The sequence below is a fragment of the Triticum urartu genome, chromosome 5A (genome assembly GCF_056163025.1).
Source record: "Triticum urartu cultivar PI428250 chromosome 5A, HENAU_Tu73, whole genome shotgun sequence".
Taxonomy (NCBI): domain Eukaryota; kingdom Viridiplantae; phylum Streptophyta; class Magnoliopsida; order Poales; family Poaceae; genus Triticum; species Triticum urartu.
This window is the reverse complement of record NC_141877.1, coordinates 63,775,080-63,791,550: the sequence shown is the minus strand read 5'-3', so window position 1 is coordinate 63,791,550 and position 16,471 is coordinate 63,775,080. Positions and strand designations below refer to the sequence as shown.

The 16,471-nt window shown below is 45.3% G+C and overlaps 2 protein-coding genes across 3 annotated transcripts; one reads left to right on the top strand and one right to left on the bottom strand.

Moving 5' to 3' along the window:
* Window positions 1-4,425: 4,425 nt before the first annotated feature.
* Window positions 4,426-6,304, bottom strand: LOC125555637 (zealexin A1 synthase-like). The gene is made up of 2 exons (XM_048718525.2): window positions 5,313-6,304; window positions 4,426-5,222 (listed from the first exon to the last, which is right to left on the bottom strand). Exons 1-2 carry the CDS (start codon window positions 6,210-6,212, stop codon window positions 4,596-4,598), a joined length of 1,527 nt encoding a protein of 508 aa, XP_048574482.2. The 5' UTR covers window positions 6,213-6,304; the 3' UTR covers window positions 4,426-4,595.
* A 2,566-nt stretch (window positions 6,305-8,870) lies between these two features.
* On the top strand, window positions 8,871-15,659 carry LOC125507889 (uncharacterized). 2 transcript variants are annotated; one of them, XM_087525516.1, is made up of 5 exons: window positions 8,871-13,443; window positions 13,956-14,085; window positions 14,282-14,345; window positions 14,611-14,784; window positions 15,102-15,659. In XM_087525516.1, exons 1-4 carry the CDS (start codon window positions 13,327-13,329, stop codon window positions 14,612-14,614), a joined length of 315 nt encoding a protein of 104 aa, XP_087381642.1. In that variant the 5' UTR covers window positions 8,871-13,326; the 3' UTR covers window positions 14,615-14,784; window positions 15,102-15,659. The 2 variants fall into 2 exon arrangements, 1 of the variants encoding a protein (XP_087381642.1); XR_015603996.1 differs by having other exon boundaries at window positions 8,871-12,524; window positions 13,956-14,345.
* The last annotated feature ends 812 nt before the right edge of the window (window positions 15,660-16,471 follow it).

Below are 16,471 nucleotides of genomic sequence, written 5' to 3'. Positions count from 1 at the left end.
CCACCGCTGTTTCTGCAACCCGCAACAACACCTTTGTTGCAAGCGGGGAAACCACGCACGCGAACCAACATCGTCGAGGGCATACCCCTCCCCCGGTGCTCCAGGTGCATCGCTAGCCATCGCAGGACCAGATCAATGACGTGGTCCTATAGGGCAGACCTAGGGTTGTAAGTGTGTGATGCACGCGCACGTTATTCCATGGCTTGTTGCTGCAAGATTTTGCAATGGTATGTTTGCAAAAGGGGTCTTGTTACATCCGCAACAAAGTTCATGTTACAATATAATGACTTGCGCAATTTTGGTTTGCAACAAAGGTCCTGTTGCGGTCGCAATGTAGGTTGTGTTGCAATGGTAGAAGGTTCGAAGAAAAGAGCAACAAGGGTCATGTTGCAAAGGGCCGTGCGCAACATGGTTGTTGTTACAAAGGGCTGAGGCTGATGGGTGAAGATCGAACGACCACCACGCGCTCCATCTAATGTCTACGAAGACGGTCAATCTTATCCCAGCGTCACCCGGCCGATGCGTAGCACACCCTCGTTTTTGTGAATACATTTGGCCTCTCTTCTCTGACTTTCCAATTATCAGAGGTAATGCAATTCTAGTGCGGCTGGGCTCCTAGCCCAGTGGATAGAGCATTATGGTTGATCTAAGTATACATGGGTTTGAACCCTGTAGGCGGGATACCTAACTCTCATTTATTTTTTGCAAGTTTGATTTAGTGTCCCACACCTTGTAATTAACTTAATAAAATGCCACAGGGCTCCTTCCGACGCTTGTCTCAGTTTATTTTTAATGTAGGTGCAACAACTAGTTGGATTGATGGTGTACCTTCCTTGATAGGAGTGAATGTGTGAACACGCGGTTCACACAAGAAATTAAAGTCAACAATAAGAACAAGGACAATAATAAAGATAGGTTCTGTACCAAATATATGACAAGAACAAAGGCACTAATCTCACATCAGATTCTTACCTGGAAGGGGTGGATGTGATGGATCAATGCCGCATACTGAGGTAGCGGAGGAGCGAGAAGTGGTGGTGGACACTGATTTCTTCCTCCCGCATGGTCAGATAACCTGCGGGATAGGCGGCGGTGCTACCCTCACGTGCGCCCAGGGGAACCATCGGCGAACATTCCTCATGTGCGCTAGTCGGAAGCGACTGCGATGTCAAATCCCTCTTCTCGTGTGTCCACAACAGAGAATGACTCTCTTCGATGTTGGGTTGCCTCCCTAACTTGTCCTAGCTTGATAGTGTCGTTCCCGAAAAGGGATGGCTCGATGTGATTTTAGTAATCAGTAATCAGAAGGGTTACTATATATATCCCTCGTCCAGGTCTAGATGCATAGGGTATGCACGTAGTTCTAGATAATCAATTTGACTAACTAAAACTCTGTTCCTATCCGAATGCATATCATTGGATTCCTATCCGAATGTAGCTTCTAAAGCATATCATTGAATGCATATACATTTATATAATATACTAGATGATACCCCGCGCGTTGCTGCGGAATATTAGTATTAAATACTGTAAAGATCCATGACGTGAATTCTTAGTGCAGATAAGAGATAACAATGAAGGTAAAGAATCACTGAAGCATGAAGTTGCATAAACCACAGTTGAAAATGTATAAGAAGTAACGGTCATACTTACATATTAGTTCTATATTGTTTGAATCCTACAAATTATATGAATTTTGTCAAGCAAATGAGACAATTGTAGAAAGGCTATCATTTTGCAAAATTATCACTGATGAATTCCAACAACAAATAGATGTATAGTTCTAATGGACAATAATTAACTTCGGGAACCATTACTGCCTGGTCATGTAAGCACACGTACAGCACGACATGTCAAAGTTCTATCTAACTTTAAATATATACAAATGAATAATGTAATTTGTTTAAGCAAGCTTGGCGCATTTTACAAATATAGGCGCTGGCGTAGAACAAATAATTTACTTCTCTTACAATTATCCATAGCGAAAACAACAAACTAACCAAATTCCATACATACAAATAAAACACTGCATATTTTGTTGCAGAGATATCACTCCAGATCTTAGAATATATAAGTACATCTACCACAACCGACGGGGCCACAATAATTTTACCATCCAGAAAGATAACTTGAAAATACACCATGTTTGGCAAGTACACGTGCACACTTCCATCTTTGTTTGTTAACAGAAACAGAACCATAGATTGCAGGAATTAGACTCTTGGTATTATGCCAGTAGAGGATTAGAGCTATTAAGATAACTTCTGAAATTGCACGCTTGGATATATGCATTGGAGTTAAAAAATCCCAGATGATAATAGTATATACATTAGAAAAGAAACTGCACAGAGGACATGTAAAGCAATATTGAAGTATAGATCAAAGCTTCTACCAACAAAATCAGTAATTGCACGGATAATGAACCGTGGCAGTGTTCGTCCAGTCCAAATCTCCGATGGGTAGTGGTTCAAGATCAAATTGAAATTTCATCAATAATCAAAATGACCTTGAGACTTGATAGAGTAGAAGGGATCAGGAATTAAGGAATTAAAAGAAATCATGAATTTGGGATCACATTTACAGAGGACTGCAGTGCAATGCTATATTGCTATTGTATGTCTGATTTTAAACCTTCATAATGCAACAAAAAGATTATGACCATAGTATATAGCATACCTATCAAGAAGAGAAACCAGAAATTATTCCTGCGGTGGCGTGGTCCATGTGGGTGTGGAACTGTGGATGCCACGACCTAGTCGAACAATGAAACCCAGCAAAGTACTTTCTGGGATATCATTTTTTTCCCAATCCTATAAAGAGAAGGCTTCAGCAAGGTAACCAAATGACGTGACCGACAAAAGACGCAACAAATTAAGATAGTGTATGGTAAATTTCTGGTACATGTTCAATTGATACCTCGTCAGTGGCGCTCTTTACCCTAAACCAAAATGCAAATTTGTTATGTTTTTGTTAGCGTCGCAATCAAAAACCCACCAGTCAATCCCCCTCGCTACTACACTAAGAGATAAGGCAACGATATATCGGACACGATCAACAGCAAGAGACTCTCACCTGAAATCCTTCTGTCCTACTCCCTCCGTCCGGAAATACTTGTTATCAAAATAAATAAAAGGGGATGGTTCTAGACGTATTTTAATTTGAAATACATCTCTTTTTATCCATTTAATGAAAGTATTTTCGGACGGAGGGAGTACTAATCATAGGCGCCGTCTTGAACTCGGGGACGTGAGAGTGAGACCGTCCGGGCAGAGTAGTCAACCTGCACCGAATCGTGGAGCACCTGCATCGGCTGGCTACTGCTGCAATGAGAGGCACATGAGTAAGATTTGGTCGAGAAGGCAGAGAGAGAGAGAGAGAGAGAGAGAGTTTGCCACGAAGATGGGAATTGTCGTGGAGAAGAACCGCTCAGTTAAATCTAGCACTTCCTTGTACGTTTGCAGGGTAATGAAAGCCAATAAATCCTGCCGTTTCAACATGCATTTCTGGCTGTCGTTTCATGGCCATGAGTGAAGACTGAAGAGTCGTGGCGACGGCGAGCGAAGAGACAGCGACGCCATAAGACTTGTAGCGAGGAATATGAAGCCTGAGCGAAGTACTGGAAGTCTGGAGTTATTTACATGGGCTAACACCTGGATGAAATAAGCTAGCTAAGGCCTGCGTGATTACATGGGCTGGCACTAACGAGAAAGCAAGCTACTAACTTGGATCAGGCAGCCCATTTCTGAAAATTGCCCAGTTGTTGGCTTAAACGCGGGAACCCATGCAGCGAGAAAACTGTGCGGGCGGCAGCGCCAGGAATAGCGATCGTTGAGGAGGCTTCACGGGGTATCAACAGGGGCAAGTATTTATATGCAGAAGATGACGTGGCACATTGCTGATGTGGACAGTGTACATGATGAGAGAATAGGATGTAGTGGGGAACAACTTTTTAATAATGGTAAATTCCTTCATAATTAATGGTAAGTAGTTAACGCATATCTACGCTATTTCCTCCGTCTGGTTTTATTAGTCTACCATGTATTTTGGGTCAAACTTTAACCTTAAATTTAACTAGGAAATAAGTTATATAGCACAAAATTAGTATCATTGAAAAGTTCTTTAGAATACGAATCCAACAATACTATAATTTTTTATGGCATACAACATATATATATATATATATATTTCTAGTCAAACCTATGATCAAAATTTGACATAAAATATAAAGGGAGAAATAAACCCTGATGAAAAAAGTATAAATTATCAACACCGAGATAGAAACTTGTGTGGCCAAGAAGCTTTCTAGCTGGCGAATACTCTTGCCCATGGGACATAGAGTTTCACTTGCACCCGAGCACACGTCCCTCCATTGTTGTTCATGTGATAGCTACCGAATTGGATGCATTTGGCATCTACAGTTCTCCATCGATACAATCAAAACTCTTTGAACAAAGAAACAAATGAGTACAACAGCCTACCGAGATTTACACAGGGTATTCAATCGTGCAAGGCCGCAACACGAATCTATTGGCCACGGGTACCAATCAGCTACTACCTCCGATCTGAGGGAGTACATATTTTTCCTAACAAACAAATCAATTCTCACATGGAACGTGGGGTTTCGCGTGCACCCAGAGCTTGGACTTCCTTCTCACCGTGATGCCGAAGGTCTCCGTCATGTCCATGTCTTCGGCCCCGACGCCACAGGGCAGCTCCCAGTCGAAGTGGAAAAGGAGGCTAGCCAGCGCCAGCTCCATGTTGGCCATCCCGAGCGACATGCCGGGGCACATCCTCCGGCCGGCTCCGAAGGGGAGGAACTCGAAGTCGGCGCCCTTGAAGTCGACGGTGCTGTTCTCGAACCTCTCCGGCCTGAATGCCTCCGCGTCGCCCCAGTACCTGTCGTCCCTCCCCATCGCCCACACGTTGACGAACACCTTGGCGCCCTTGGGCACGTCGTAGCCCATCACCCGGCACGTCTCGCGGCACTCGCGTGGGAGCAGGAGCGCCGCCGGCGGGTGCAGCCTCAGGGCCTCCTTGATCACCAGCTGGAGGTAGCCCAGCCTCACCTTGACGATGTCGTCCTCGGTCAGCTTGTCTTGCCCGTTGAAGGCCTCTCTCACCTCCGATTGCACCTTGTGGAGAACTCGTGGGTTTCTCATGAGCTCCGACATGGCCCATTCTAGCGTCGTCGACGATGTCTCGCTCCCGGCAGAGAAAATGTCCTGCAGTTAGTTACAATTCTGCTCAGAATTTTCAGAGCCGTGTAAAAATAAGATGGCCGAGAGGAATGATGATCGTAGATAATATCTTACGAAGATGACGGTGCTGATGATCTCGGTGGTGAGTTCAAACTGCAGGCCGCCGTCCTTCTGCAGCCTGAGGAGGACGCCGAGCAGGTCCTCGTCTCTCTCGTCCGCTGGGATGCCGGCGCGTTCTTTTATGATGCTCTGCACGATGCGATAGATGTTCCTCTGGCACCTGACCATGTCCCGCGCGGCGACGCTGAGCCGGCGCACGAGCCGCGACGACGGGTACAGGTCAGCGAGATTGATCCCGCCGGTGAGCCGCACGGCCTCGTCTAGCTCGTGCAAGAACTCGTCGCGGTGGTGGCACCTACCGCCGATGGCCGCGCGCACCACGGAGTCGTTGGTCATGCGGCACATCTTCTCGCTGAGGTTGACTGCTTGGCCATCACGGCACCCGTCGGAGACGGCGCGCAGGAGGCGGGCGACCTCGTCCTCCCGTGCCGGTCGGAAGGAGAGCACGCGGCGCTGGCTGAAGAGCTCGTGCACGCAGATCCTGCGGAGCTCGCGCCAGCGGTCGTTGTAGTGGGAGAAGAGGATGCCCTTGCCACCGCAGCTGATGATGTCGAGCGTGGCGCTGAGGTGGCGGCTGGCGAAGGCAGCGTCGTGGGTCTTCATGACCTCCCTGGCGGCCTCGGCGGAGGAGACGACGAGCGTGGGCACGGCGCCGAGCCGGAGGAGCATGAGCGGGCCGTGGGCACGGGAGAGGTCGCGCATGGCCCGGTGGGGCAGGTCCCCGGAGCGCGACAGCAGGAGGTGGTGCAGGCTGCCGATGAGCGGCAGCTGCCATGGGCCGGGTGGCAGTCGCTGCCCGCGGGTGGGTGATGCGTAGTGGTCGATGACCAGTTTGAGGATGAGCAGAACGAAGAAGAGGAAGAGTAGCGGTGAGAGCGCCGTGAAGTCCATCATTTTGCTCGAGGAGCCTGAGTGAGCTGCAGCTGATTAAAGCAAGGCCCCAGCTTGCACGTAGATATAGAAAAATATGCCACTAGCAGAGTGAAGAGATCTCGAAGCCGTCCTACGGGTAGCTGCTTATCCACCCGCCGAAGACATGCATGTGCCTATAGCGGCGCATTGGCTCAACGCGCGGCCGTAACCGTAATTTTTTTATCCGTTTGACATCTATCCCGTCCCATTTCTGACGCAAATCTATGTCCGGTTTATGTTCACACAGACGTCGAACGAACGGACACGCGCTTACTCGTCGTCCGCCTTGAAGACGCGTGGCGACGGTCCACCTACCTCCACCGTTCAAAATGAATGCGCACGCACGGCAGGCCCTGGCTATCAGCCATCTAGCTGGTGGGTCGTAGTCGTTCTTAATGTGGAAGCCGTGCACCGGCCAGTTCACAGCTTTCACTTCCTAGCCGGCCCGCTTTCTCGAGCCCCGATACGAGCAAATCCTAGCCGCCACCGTTGCATCCTACTCATCCTCCTCCCGGCCGGCGCCATGGGCTGGCATTGGATCAGCAAAGGGAAACACGACCATGAGGCCGGCTCCTCCTCTGGTCGTCGCCGCTCCACCAGGTTCGCGCCGCCCACACCACTTGCTCCGCCTGCATTTGAGATTGCGCAGCTGCCGGCCGCTCAGCGCAATAGGTCGTGCGTCCATGCCAACGTCTGCCGGCGCTACTAGGAGACGGCGATACCACTGCCGTGGGGCGATGTCCCACCTCCCCAACAACTAGCATCTTTCGGTGGATCGCATGCCAATCCCCCCGTTGCCGGTGAGTGGCCGTGCCCACCGTGACGAGATCGACTGACGCCACGCCCACCTGCCACCTGATCTGCTCTACGACCCCAGGTAGGCCATTGATTCGCCGCTATGGGATATGCGGCTCCACGACGAGCACGACCTACATCAGCAATCCTTTTTTGCCGGTCGTCCTAGAGCCTGCGCTGCCCGCGTCCTGCTCGTGCTGACAGACCGCCCCAAATTGCGGCCGTAGGCGTGTGCGCGACATCACGCCAACGCCATCTCCGTCCCCGTCCCGCCACCGCCACCTCCCATGACCAAGGAGGAGGAGGAGGCCGAGCTCATGAGGCGGGTCATGGAGGACTCCATGATCACCCACGACGAGCGGCAATGGGAGGGCCTGAAAACCCAGTTGGCCCTCTCTGCGGCCGGCGACATGGCCATCCCAGAGCTGGACATGGCTGTCGAGGAGGAGGTGCGGGAAGAGGTGGTGGAGGAGCCACCCATTGCCGCTGGAACCCGCGTCTGGTGGGCCAGCGGTGGAGATGGTCATGCACGACGTCAGAGATGGCCAACTCGTTGGGTATCGGCCCATGGTCAACCACGCTGTCGTGGTCACTAGAGCAGGAGCAGGAGCCATAGGAGGAGGTGGTGCAGGCGCCTCCGGTCTGGCAGGGGCCGCCGGCCCATCTCTGGCAACCACCTCCGCACCTCGACCTCACCGGCGACGACGCCGAATAGGACGGCGGCTCTTGAAGACGACGGTGGCCTCACCGCATGGGCCTTTATCTAATTTATTTTATATTTTTTAAGTTTTAGTTTAATTAAGAACTGTGTTCAACTTGGATATTCTGGACGTGTGGATGTTTAATATTAATATTAATATTTTTATATTATTTGCAAGAGTTATTTGGGTTTTCTTGGCGCCGAAATCAAAGTTCAAAAACATGGACAGTTTGAAATGCAGCGTGTCGATTGGGTGCACCGACGGCCGCACGACCACAAACGAACGGCCGTGTCTATTTTCCTGCCCCAAACAAACGAAGACCGGACATAACGGACGTCCATTTAAGGCCGTACGTTAGAGTTGGCCTTAAGCAACACAACATACATGCATGTCCGTTACCCGTGTGCATCCAGCAATAGAACCGAACAAGAGAATCTTTATACATATTTAAAAAGTTCATCCTCATTATCTTATTTACTCCCTTCATTTCTTTTTAGTCTGCATATAATTTTTGCCTGAAGTCAAAATATCTCTATTTTGACCAAGTTTATAAAAAATATCAACATTTACAATACCAAATGAATATCTTTAGATTCATTATGGAATGTAGTTTCATATTATGGAGAAAGGCGTTTTGGAGGCCGAGCTTCATGAAGGCCTTTATTTTTGAAAAAACCAAATTCAAACTTCTATGATTCATTTTTTTTAAATATGCGTGTATGTAAGGATGTAACTTACATGTGTGTAAAAATTCATAATGAAATACCTTGAGTTGTGACCTGTACAAAAAAGACAAATTCATAGCCTGGGAGGATGAATAGTATCATGTGTTAAACAGCTCCATATTTATGTTTTTTGCACAGCCCTCATTTCAATGTATTTTGAACTGAAAATTTACATACATGTGTGTTATGCCTTCACACACACACACACACACACACACATATATATATATATATATATATATATATATATATATATATATATATATATAGAAACTCTATTAATAATCCTGGCGCATCCACCGAGCCACACGGTCTGGCTCATGCAAACCTCGACCGCGATAAAATTACGTTTCACACTCGTAAATTTACGTTGATGGGAGTGCTTTGCTGGTCGTTTAGGAGGTAGCCCACCCCGCCATTTACGGGGTCTCTGCCCAGGTTACAGGTTCATGTACCTGTATCTTTTCTAACCCACTCGGCTCGACACCGTTTCTCTCTCCCTAGTCCATCCTCCGATTGCGGCGGCGGCGGCGACGGCGACTATGCCGGTGGGACAACCCGGAAGCGAGGGCTACTCTCCACCCTGGCGCGTGGTGTACTCCTCCATTCCCTCTCTCATGCTTGCAGGAGGCGAAGTGGACAGTGCAAAGATCCGACGCGAGGTCGGGCGGCGACAACTGCCTTCTCCTGCGTCCATCCGCACCTTCGTCGGTCTTCTCGCCGATAAGAACTCCCTCTTCCTTTTCCAGTCGTTTCCTCATCCATCAATTTCTGAATTTTTAGGGTTAGGGTTCTTGATTGTTTAGGAGCGGGGCAAAGAAAGAGGACGAAGGCCAAGAAAGGATCCCGGGTTGCCCAAGAAGCTGCTCCTCAGGTTGCCACCGCACAATGAGGAAGCAGTGGACGGGAAGGGTAGAGCTCCGTTTTGATCTCAAGGGCAAAATTTGGGGTTCGGCCCTAACAAGAGCCCTCATTCTGTCCGACAAAAAGAAGCCCTTATTCTGTACGCAGTTCATCCTCACTTTTCTGCTAGATTTCACCGTCACATCAGCAAACCTATGGACTAAAAGAAATCACGCAACAAAAGAAAAAAAATACATTCCCTTCCCCTAATAGTTCAACACTTCTTCAGACTTTATGCAAATATTGTGAGTATTGTTTCTATCCTCTGAAGGTGTTAAGACTTATATCCCGAATGCCAGTGCAGTAATTAATTAGATTCTCGGAGTTGAAAGCATTCAGTCATGCTTATTTTAAATCTTTTCTCATTGTAGTTCATATACCTGTCCGTGGATCACTCAGGTGTCATTTTTTTAATAACTCAACTTTAGTTTGCCAGTAACTAGTTTCAAAATGTTTTGAAAATGCTACTTGCATTCAGGAAGAGAAAATAGTATACTGAGAAGTACCTACCATGCCCCTAGCCCCCTACTATGATTTCAGCATAGTTTATGGTATACTAACAAGTACCTACGATACGATGCCTTTGTATTTTTTTACCTGGGCCCTTATTTTAATCTCAGCTGTAGTTAATGGTAACAAGCACCTACGACGCCCCTATTTTATTTACCTGGGCCACTAATATAATTTCAGCTCTATTTGGTCTTTGGAAATGGTGTATATCTGGAAATAAAGAACTATGCGTGTAATTCTATCATTCTGCAAATTAGTCAATTTTGTAGTTTCTTTCTTTTCCTCAGTGATATGCCAATATGTTTCAGCTTAGCGCATGGAGTAATTTAATGGTCCTTCTCCTGTGATTTACTAGATTGTCAACAATGATTCAAAAGGTCAGTTCCTTTAGGCATAGATGTGGAATAAAGCATCAACCTATTTAATAATGTATCCATCCATCTAGCAACAGGTAGCGTAACAAGCATAAGTAGATAGTGACCCAGACAAAGAAACCCACTAAAGAGATTGCAGGAGTATTGGTGAGCGCTCTGAATCTACAAATTCCTTGATCCATTTTTACATTATGCAAGCATAACAGAAGAGATAAAATGTAGACACTTTTAGGCACATACCCCAAATATGCCTGGCGTTAGATCCAGATCAGTAAATTAACAGTATGCCAACTACACATAGCAATTCAGATGAAAAAAATGTAGACATAAAATGGGAGCACAGTAGCCAGACACTTTGAACTTCAAATATCATAAACTCCTATATGAAAAGGTAAATTCTGACTGATGCTTGTGCAATTTCTGTTACCATCTAGTTTAATTCTCTGTATGTATATGCTATGTATAAGTACAAATATGCATGCGTTTGTTTTCCTCAGGGAAGAGCATTCCTCTATTTATTTTATCATCTAATTTAATTCTCTTTATGTATACATGTTATAAGAAAAAATCTGCATGCGTGCTTTTCTCTAGCAAAGAGCATTGCTCTATTTATCTCGGACCATCATGTCTCATTCACTGGGTTGTTGGTAAGAATATATCCATGTTTTAATGTTTTTCTGACTACAGTTTATAGTTGTAAAATCTGTCATTAAGCTTCAGCAGTTCAATCTTGCAAGCTTCTTTGAAGTGCGGTCTGCCTGAGATTACCCCATTGGCTTTGACTAAGAGTTCCAATTAATTGTTAGGTTGCTTATCCTAAAGTTCATGATCCTGCATGCGAGCAAAGGATGTGATAAGCGCAGTTTTGTCTCTGTAGTTTTCTAGACTTTATTCATCATGACGATTTTATGGAGTCTGAACAATGTGTAGCTGCAAGGGAGGTTCCAGGAAGACTTCAAGATGCTAGGCATCATCCATTTTGAGGTCGTTTTAGCAAGACCTGATGTTTCAGTGCATATAGCGCAGTGTAACATATCAAGTCAGTTTGTTTCTGTAATTATACGGCCTTGTTCATATGTTTTACCCCAACCATCAGTATTTTGCATGATGCCCTAGGTAATTTGTGTTCAGAAATTGACATTGTGTATCTGCATACTTGGCTGGCAATATCATTACCTGACAGCCTCCGGACACATTCCTATAGAATCTTAATTCTCAAAAAAGAAACCCTATAACCTTAGGAGTTATTTCATTCCTCAAAAGTATACTTTTGTTGCAGGGGCAGTATATTGGAAATCAGGGGCAGAGCTCAGCCACCAGCTCCATCTACTCGCATGAACAACAATTTTTGCACACATGTGCGCAACTGTATTTGCTTTCGTACCAATAACTGAAAAGATAATATTAATCTCCTTGATTTCACCGACAATTGCAGCATATGACGCCAATATAAATTGTCCTGCCAGTTCTTTAACAGAATTAGGAGTCAGGTTCCCAAACAATTATCTGAAACTTACCTTCTCTGACCATCCTCACCTTAACTTTACATCGCACCCGCCTTGCGAGAAGGACAGGTTACTCGGCTCCGTGTCGTAATTTTGCCTCACAAGCGTTTTGTTTCTATGGTGGATGTGGCACCCACTCGAATACAATTTTACCTCAGACAACTTTTGTTTCTTATAGTGGTTGTGGTGTGGTGTAATTTTACCCCAGACAGCTTTTGTCAATTACGATGGTTGTGGCGTGGTGTGTGTAGCTCGTACAGGGTGGCTGGGGTGAGGAATTCCTCACCCAGGGTGACGAATAGCACGACCCTAGAAATTCTATTAATAACCCAGGGTGAAGAATAAATAATTCTTCACCCTGGTCGGTTGATCGAGCTGGATAGCCGATTCCTCCGTCGCACCGTGGGGTGGTGTAATTTTACCTTTTCTTTATGACGGTTCCTCCTTTTGCTTTTTTTGCTTGGTCGTGCGGTTTGGATCTTGCCCACTACCAGCCGAATCAACAAAAAAAAAAGATCCCAGGGACGAACAGCGGCGGCGAGCGGTCTGGGGCTAGGCGAGCGGCGGCCGTCGTCCGGCAGCGATACGAGTGGGCCTGGCGGGAGCTCGGACTCCAGCGCCATTCTCTCAAGCCCGGTGTGGTGGGACGACGCCTCGCCAGCAACGAACACCTGGCCACAGTCGGGCGCAGTCCGCGACTCAGGGGTTGGAGGCGTCCTCGTCTAGCCGACGAGCTGGTTATGGTCGGGCGGGCAGCGCGTCGTGGCTGCTGCGTGAAGAGGTACTTCGTCGCTTTTTGGTAGATGCCCCCATATGATTTTGCTTCAGGATCCAGCCCTTTTAATTTGATTCTATTTTACGGGAGCTATGATTGATTCTCACTACAACTTCACCATCGATTGCTTTATTATGCCTGACTACCTGTGTAGATCAAGATCCCACAGGCTGGCATCCATGGCTGGATATGCTTCAGTAGCCTCACTTTATTGCCTCGATGTTGCCGGCCGATGGCCATAGCCTTATAAGTGTTGCCTCAGATCTTGGACTATCTCTTCAGGAGCAAACACATATAACAATAAATCAGACGCATGCAGGCAACACTTCACTGCACACGATATACTTGATCCGGCAGCTAGTTTATCCGTATCGTTGCTTGATGCGGAACAAACATACTACTGGTCAATTTCGCAATTCAGTTGTTGTTCTGGCCCACTAATAATCAAAAAAAGCGACGAAATCCTTATCCTTCACTTGCTGCTAGTAATTCCCAAAAGAAACCAAGCAAAGGATTGGGAGTAAAAACTAATTCCTTGCCCAATACACTACTGATTCCCTCCTCTAAAGTCATATCCCTCTTCCCATTATTGCCAAATAGGCTATAGATGAGTTGCTCGGGTGGCCTGAGGCAAAACAAGAACCATTTGTACTCCAATTGGTTAGGAGCGTGGTTTTATTGTTCTTCAGTTTATTAGTGCGAAGTTGGTTGCATCATCCGCTTCAGGAGATAGTCATGTGCACCACGAAATTAGCTTCACTTGAAGATAGTATGAGCAGGCATACCTCCTAGTCTAGCTAGCTGGGCTATGCAGCTATCTGATTGTAATTCAGAACTAGTGTCTTTGGTAGTTCCAACAAATCAGGGATTCAGTACGAAGCTAATTTGGAGCCAGGCGAGTCGGGATTCACATCCCTTTTCGGAGGTGAGATAGCCCTGCCATCACTCATCATTGCATATTTATAGAAATCAATCTAGCACATCTGCTCCCTCCATAATTTATTTGAATCTGTAGCAGACTGGTTTGCTCACAACCTGTTTGATAGAATACCTACAAGAGCCAATTATCCATCTCCACAAATATCCCTGTGGTCTTCCCATCAATTGCATCTTAATTTGACTCCCATTTTTGTAGATTAGTTTGTTTGCATATTTATTTTTGTATTGGTATTGATCATGTACGCTTTTTAGTCCGCGAATCAGCAACATGGTGCACACATATTTGTTTCTTGCGATTGGTTACAGAAGCCTAATTAACTATATTCACCTTTTAGTAGTAATACAACTATTTGGTTATTTCCTACTTCCTTTTAGTGATTATCACTCCGACAGGTGGATGCACACGTATAATGGGTGTGTCATGGCTGTATTTTGCCTGTGACTATCGGAAAGTAATCTCCTTTATATGACTATATTTTTTTGGGAATTTGTACTTAGATGGCTAACCAACAAAGGCAGGAGATTCCAGCGACAGATTTGAGGTCGGCGCCTCACGAAGGCATGCTCCTTGCCGGGAGAGGCAGGGGCATCCTTTCTTGGTCTGCAGCTTTCACCTCTGTTGCTTCAGGTGAGCCCTGATTTCTCATCCTATCATTTCTTTTTTAACCTCCTATAACTCCAGCAATGTCCTTATTTGTTTGATCTATTTGTATTTAAAAAATATGATTATGATTCCACTATTTGATTAATTCGTAGAATTACTGAACTATATATTCATTTCTGTTTTGTGCTCATGCCGTGCTTGTTGAATTGCTTACTTGGAGGTTTATTCGATTTATGGATAGCGGCACAAGTGGAGCAGGAGGCTGCAATGGATTTTATACTATGGTACGTGTGCACTTCAATCAGCGCAAATTACTCTTTATATTTTAGTTGCATTTATTGCACGATCTAGAAGAGAAGCTTTGATTTTGGCAATAGACGCTGGACAAAGTTGTTGCTAGTTTTGGAGGTTTATATGTGATAGTTATCATGTCCTATGTGTGAGCAGCAGTACAAGTGAGTTAACATGTTTATGAGTTTATCACATGGTTTTCTCAAACAAAAAAGTAGCTTCCTGATGAATCAGATGTACTTCTGTGTGGTGCTCCAGCTGATTCGTCGCTTGTCAGCCTGTCATGGATAATCGGTGCATGGTAGGAAGTACAATGGCAAAACGAGGACGGACTGAAGGCAGCGGATTCCGTGTTGGTTGGAGGGGAAGACATTGTCTTTATCTAAGTGCCTCCTGCAACCATCTCCTTGTAGCCTCAGATAATGACTTCAGGTAGGGCAGACCAAGTGACATAACTGTAACTGCGATAATCATTTTAGTAATCTTATTTGATGATATTTCTGGAGGGATATGTTCCTCAGCTATTCATATTAATGTTCTTACTGTCGTCGGCTAAAATTTCACATTCAAACTGAACTTGTTATCACAGAAGTTAGGCCGAGATTTTTTTTGTTGAATAGTAGCTTCTATTTTTTTTCATTTATTTATTGTGTCTGGTACCTACCTTATGGTTTCTGGGAAGAAGTATCCTCCATATCCCAGTCACACTTTGACTTTCTTGGTGGTTGTCTCGTCGTTCTCCCTTGCAGATGGAGAGGGCCGTATAAATGGCATGCCCAATGTTTCACCGACCTCAAGCAGGGAGCCACCATTACCTTGTGTTCGGATTGGTTACCATAATCAAATCCTTTTTTGCCCATTTAAATTAGTGGCTCGATTTCGTTGATAATTGAGTTTGATTGGAAGTATATACTCCAGTGTCTTCGTTGTTCTGTTTTATAATCCAATTGCCAGGATGTTTGCTATATTTTTAGTATGTAGATCGTAGGGACATTACTGTAGTACAAATGTCTTCTATACAGGTTATGCAGTCAACACATTTTCTGTCTTTCGCCCTGTTTGTTTGCTGAAGCTCGTGCTCATGTTGTAATTGTGGCATGTAATCAGTCCCTGATCCATGTGTGTGTGTGTGTGTGTGTGTGTGTGACCGGAAAGGTTGGGCATAACTACATTGTTATGGAGAAGATGAAGAATATTAACTTCGGGATCAGAGCTGAAGGTCTCTCCATTAGCAAAATTACAATGTGTGTGATCTGTCTATGTTTGCAAGTATACTGATGTAATTTCACATATTGCCCCGACTTTTGGGGAATCCTTATCAACTGAATGCATTTTAGCATTGAGAATGGAGCCACTATGTTTATCGATTTGTAATCAGTGCATTCCGTAAGTGCATGGGCATAACCTATCTGCCCTACTTGCATCGACGGCTGGAGGCACATCGTGGGCAAGCGTGCTGATCCATGACCGTAACTGTGTGAGGTAAATTTACATTGACGCTTTTGTGTTGGCTGTGGTGGGCGCTGGTCTGGTTCGCCACCTCCTCCCCATAAAATTACCTCACGGTACTTCTTGCGGGTCTGCTTTCTTGTCCAATGACGTAAGTTTACTTCGCATGCTTTGGATTAGTGCGAATTCCTCACCCAGGGTGACGATTAGCGTGACCCTATATATATATATATATATATATATATATATATATATATATAATTTTTTTTCAGAATTTTTTGAAATGTAAAAATATGAAATTTAGTGAAATTTCAAATTTGAATTTGGAGGCCTCACTGGAACCCGAGCTCCAAAAGGGATTTACGCATATTATGTATATAATATATTTTATATTGTAGACGTCGATATTTTTTATAACCCATAAGTATAGGGGATAACAACAGTTTTCGAGAGTAGAGTATTCAACCCAAATTTATATATTCGACACAAGCGGAGTCAAAGAATATTTAAAAGTATTAGCAGTTGAGTTGTCAATTCAACCACGCCTGGAGATTAATTATCTACAGCAAAGTGATCAGTAGCAAAGTAGTATGATAGTTTTGATAATAGTAGCAGCAGCAACGGTAACTGTAACAGTGATAGCAGTAATTTTGTAGCAAGTGTAACAGTG

Coding starts and splice junctions, on each gene's coding strand:
- LOC125555637 (XM_048718525.2), bottom strand. CDS start 6,212: ATGATGGACTTCACGGCGCTCTCACCGCTACTCTTCCTCTTCTTCGTT. Junction 5,223..5,312: donor TCATCAGCACCGTCATCTTC/GTAAGATATTAT, acceptor AACTAACTGCAG/GACATTTTCTCTGCCGGGAG.
- LOC125507889 (XM_087525516.1), top strand. CDS start 13,327: ATGCAGCTATCTGATTGTAATTCAGAACTAGTGTCTTTGGTAGTTCCA. Junction 13,444..13,955: donor ATTCACATCCCTTTTCGGAG/GTGAGATAGCCC, acceptor ATTTGTACTTAG/ATGGCTAACCAACAAAGGCA. Junction 14,086..14,281: donor TTTCACCTCTGTTGCTTCAG/GTGAGCCCTGAT, acceptor GCTTACTTGGAG/GTTTATTCGATTTATGGATA.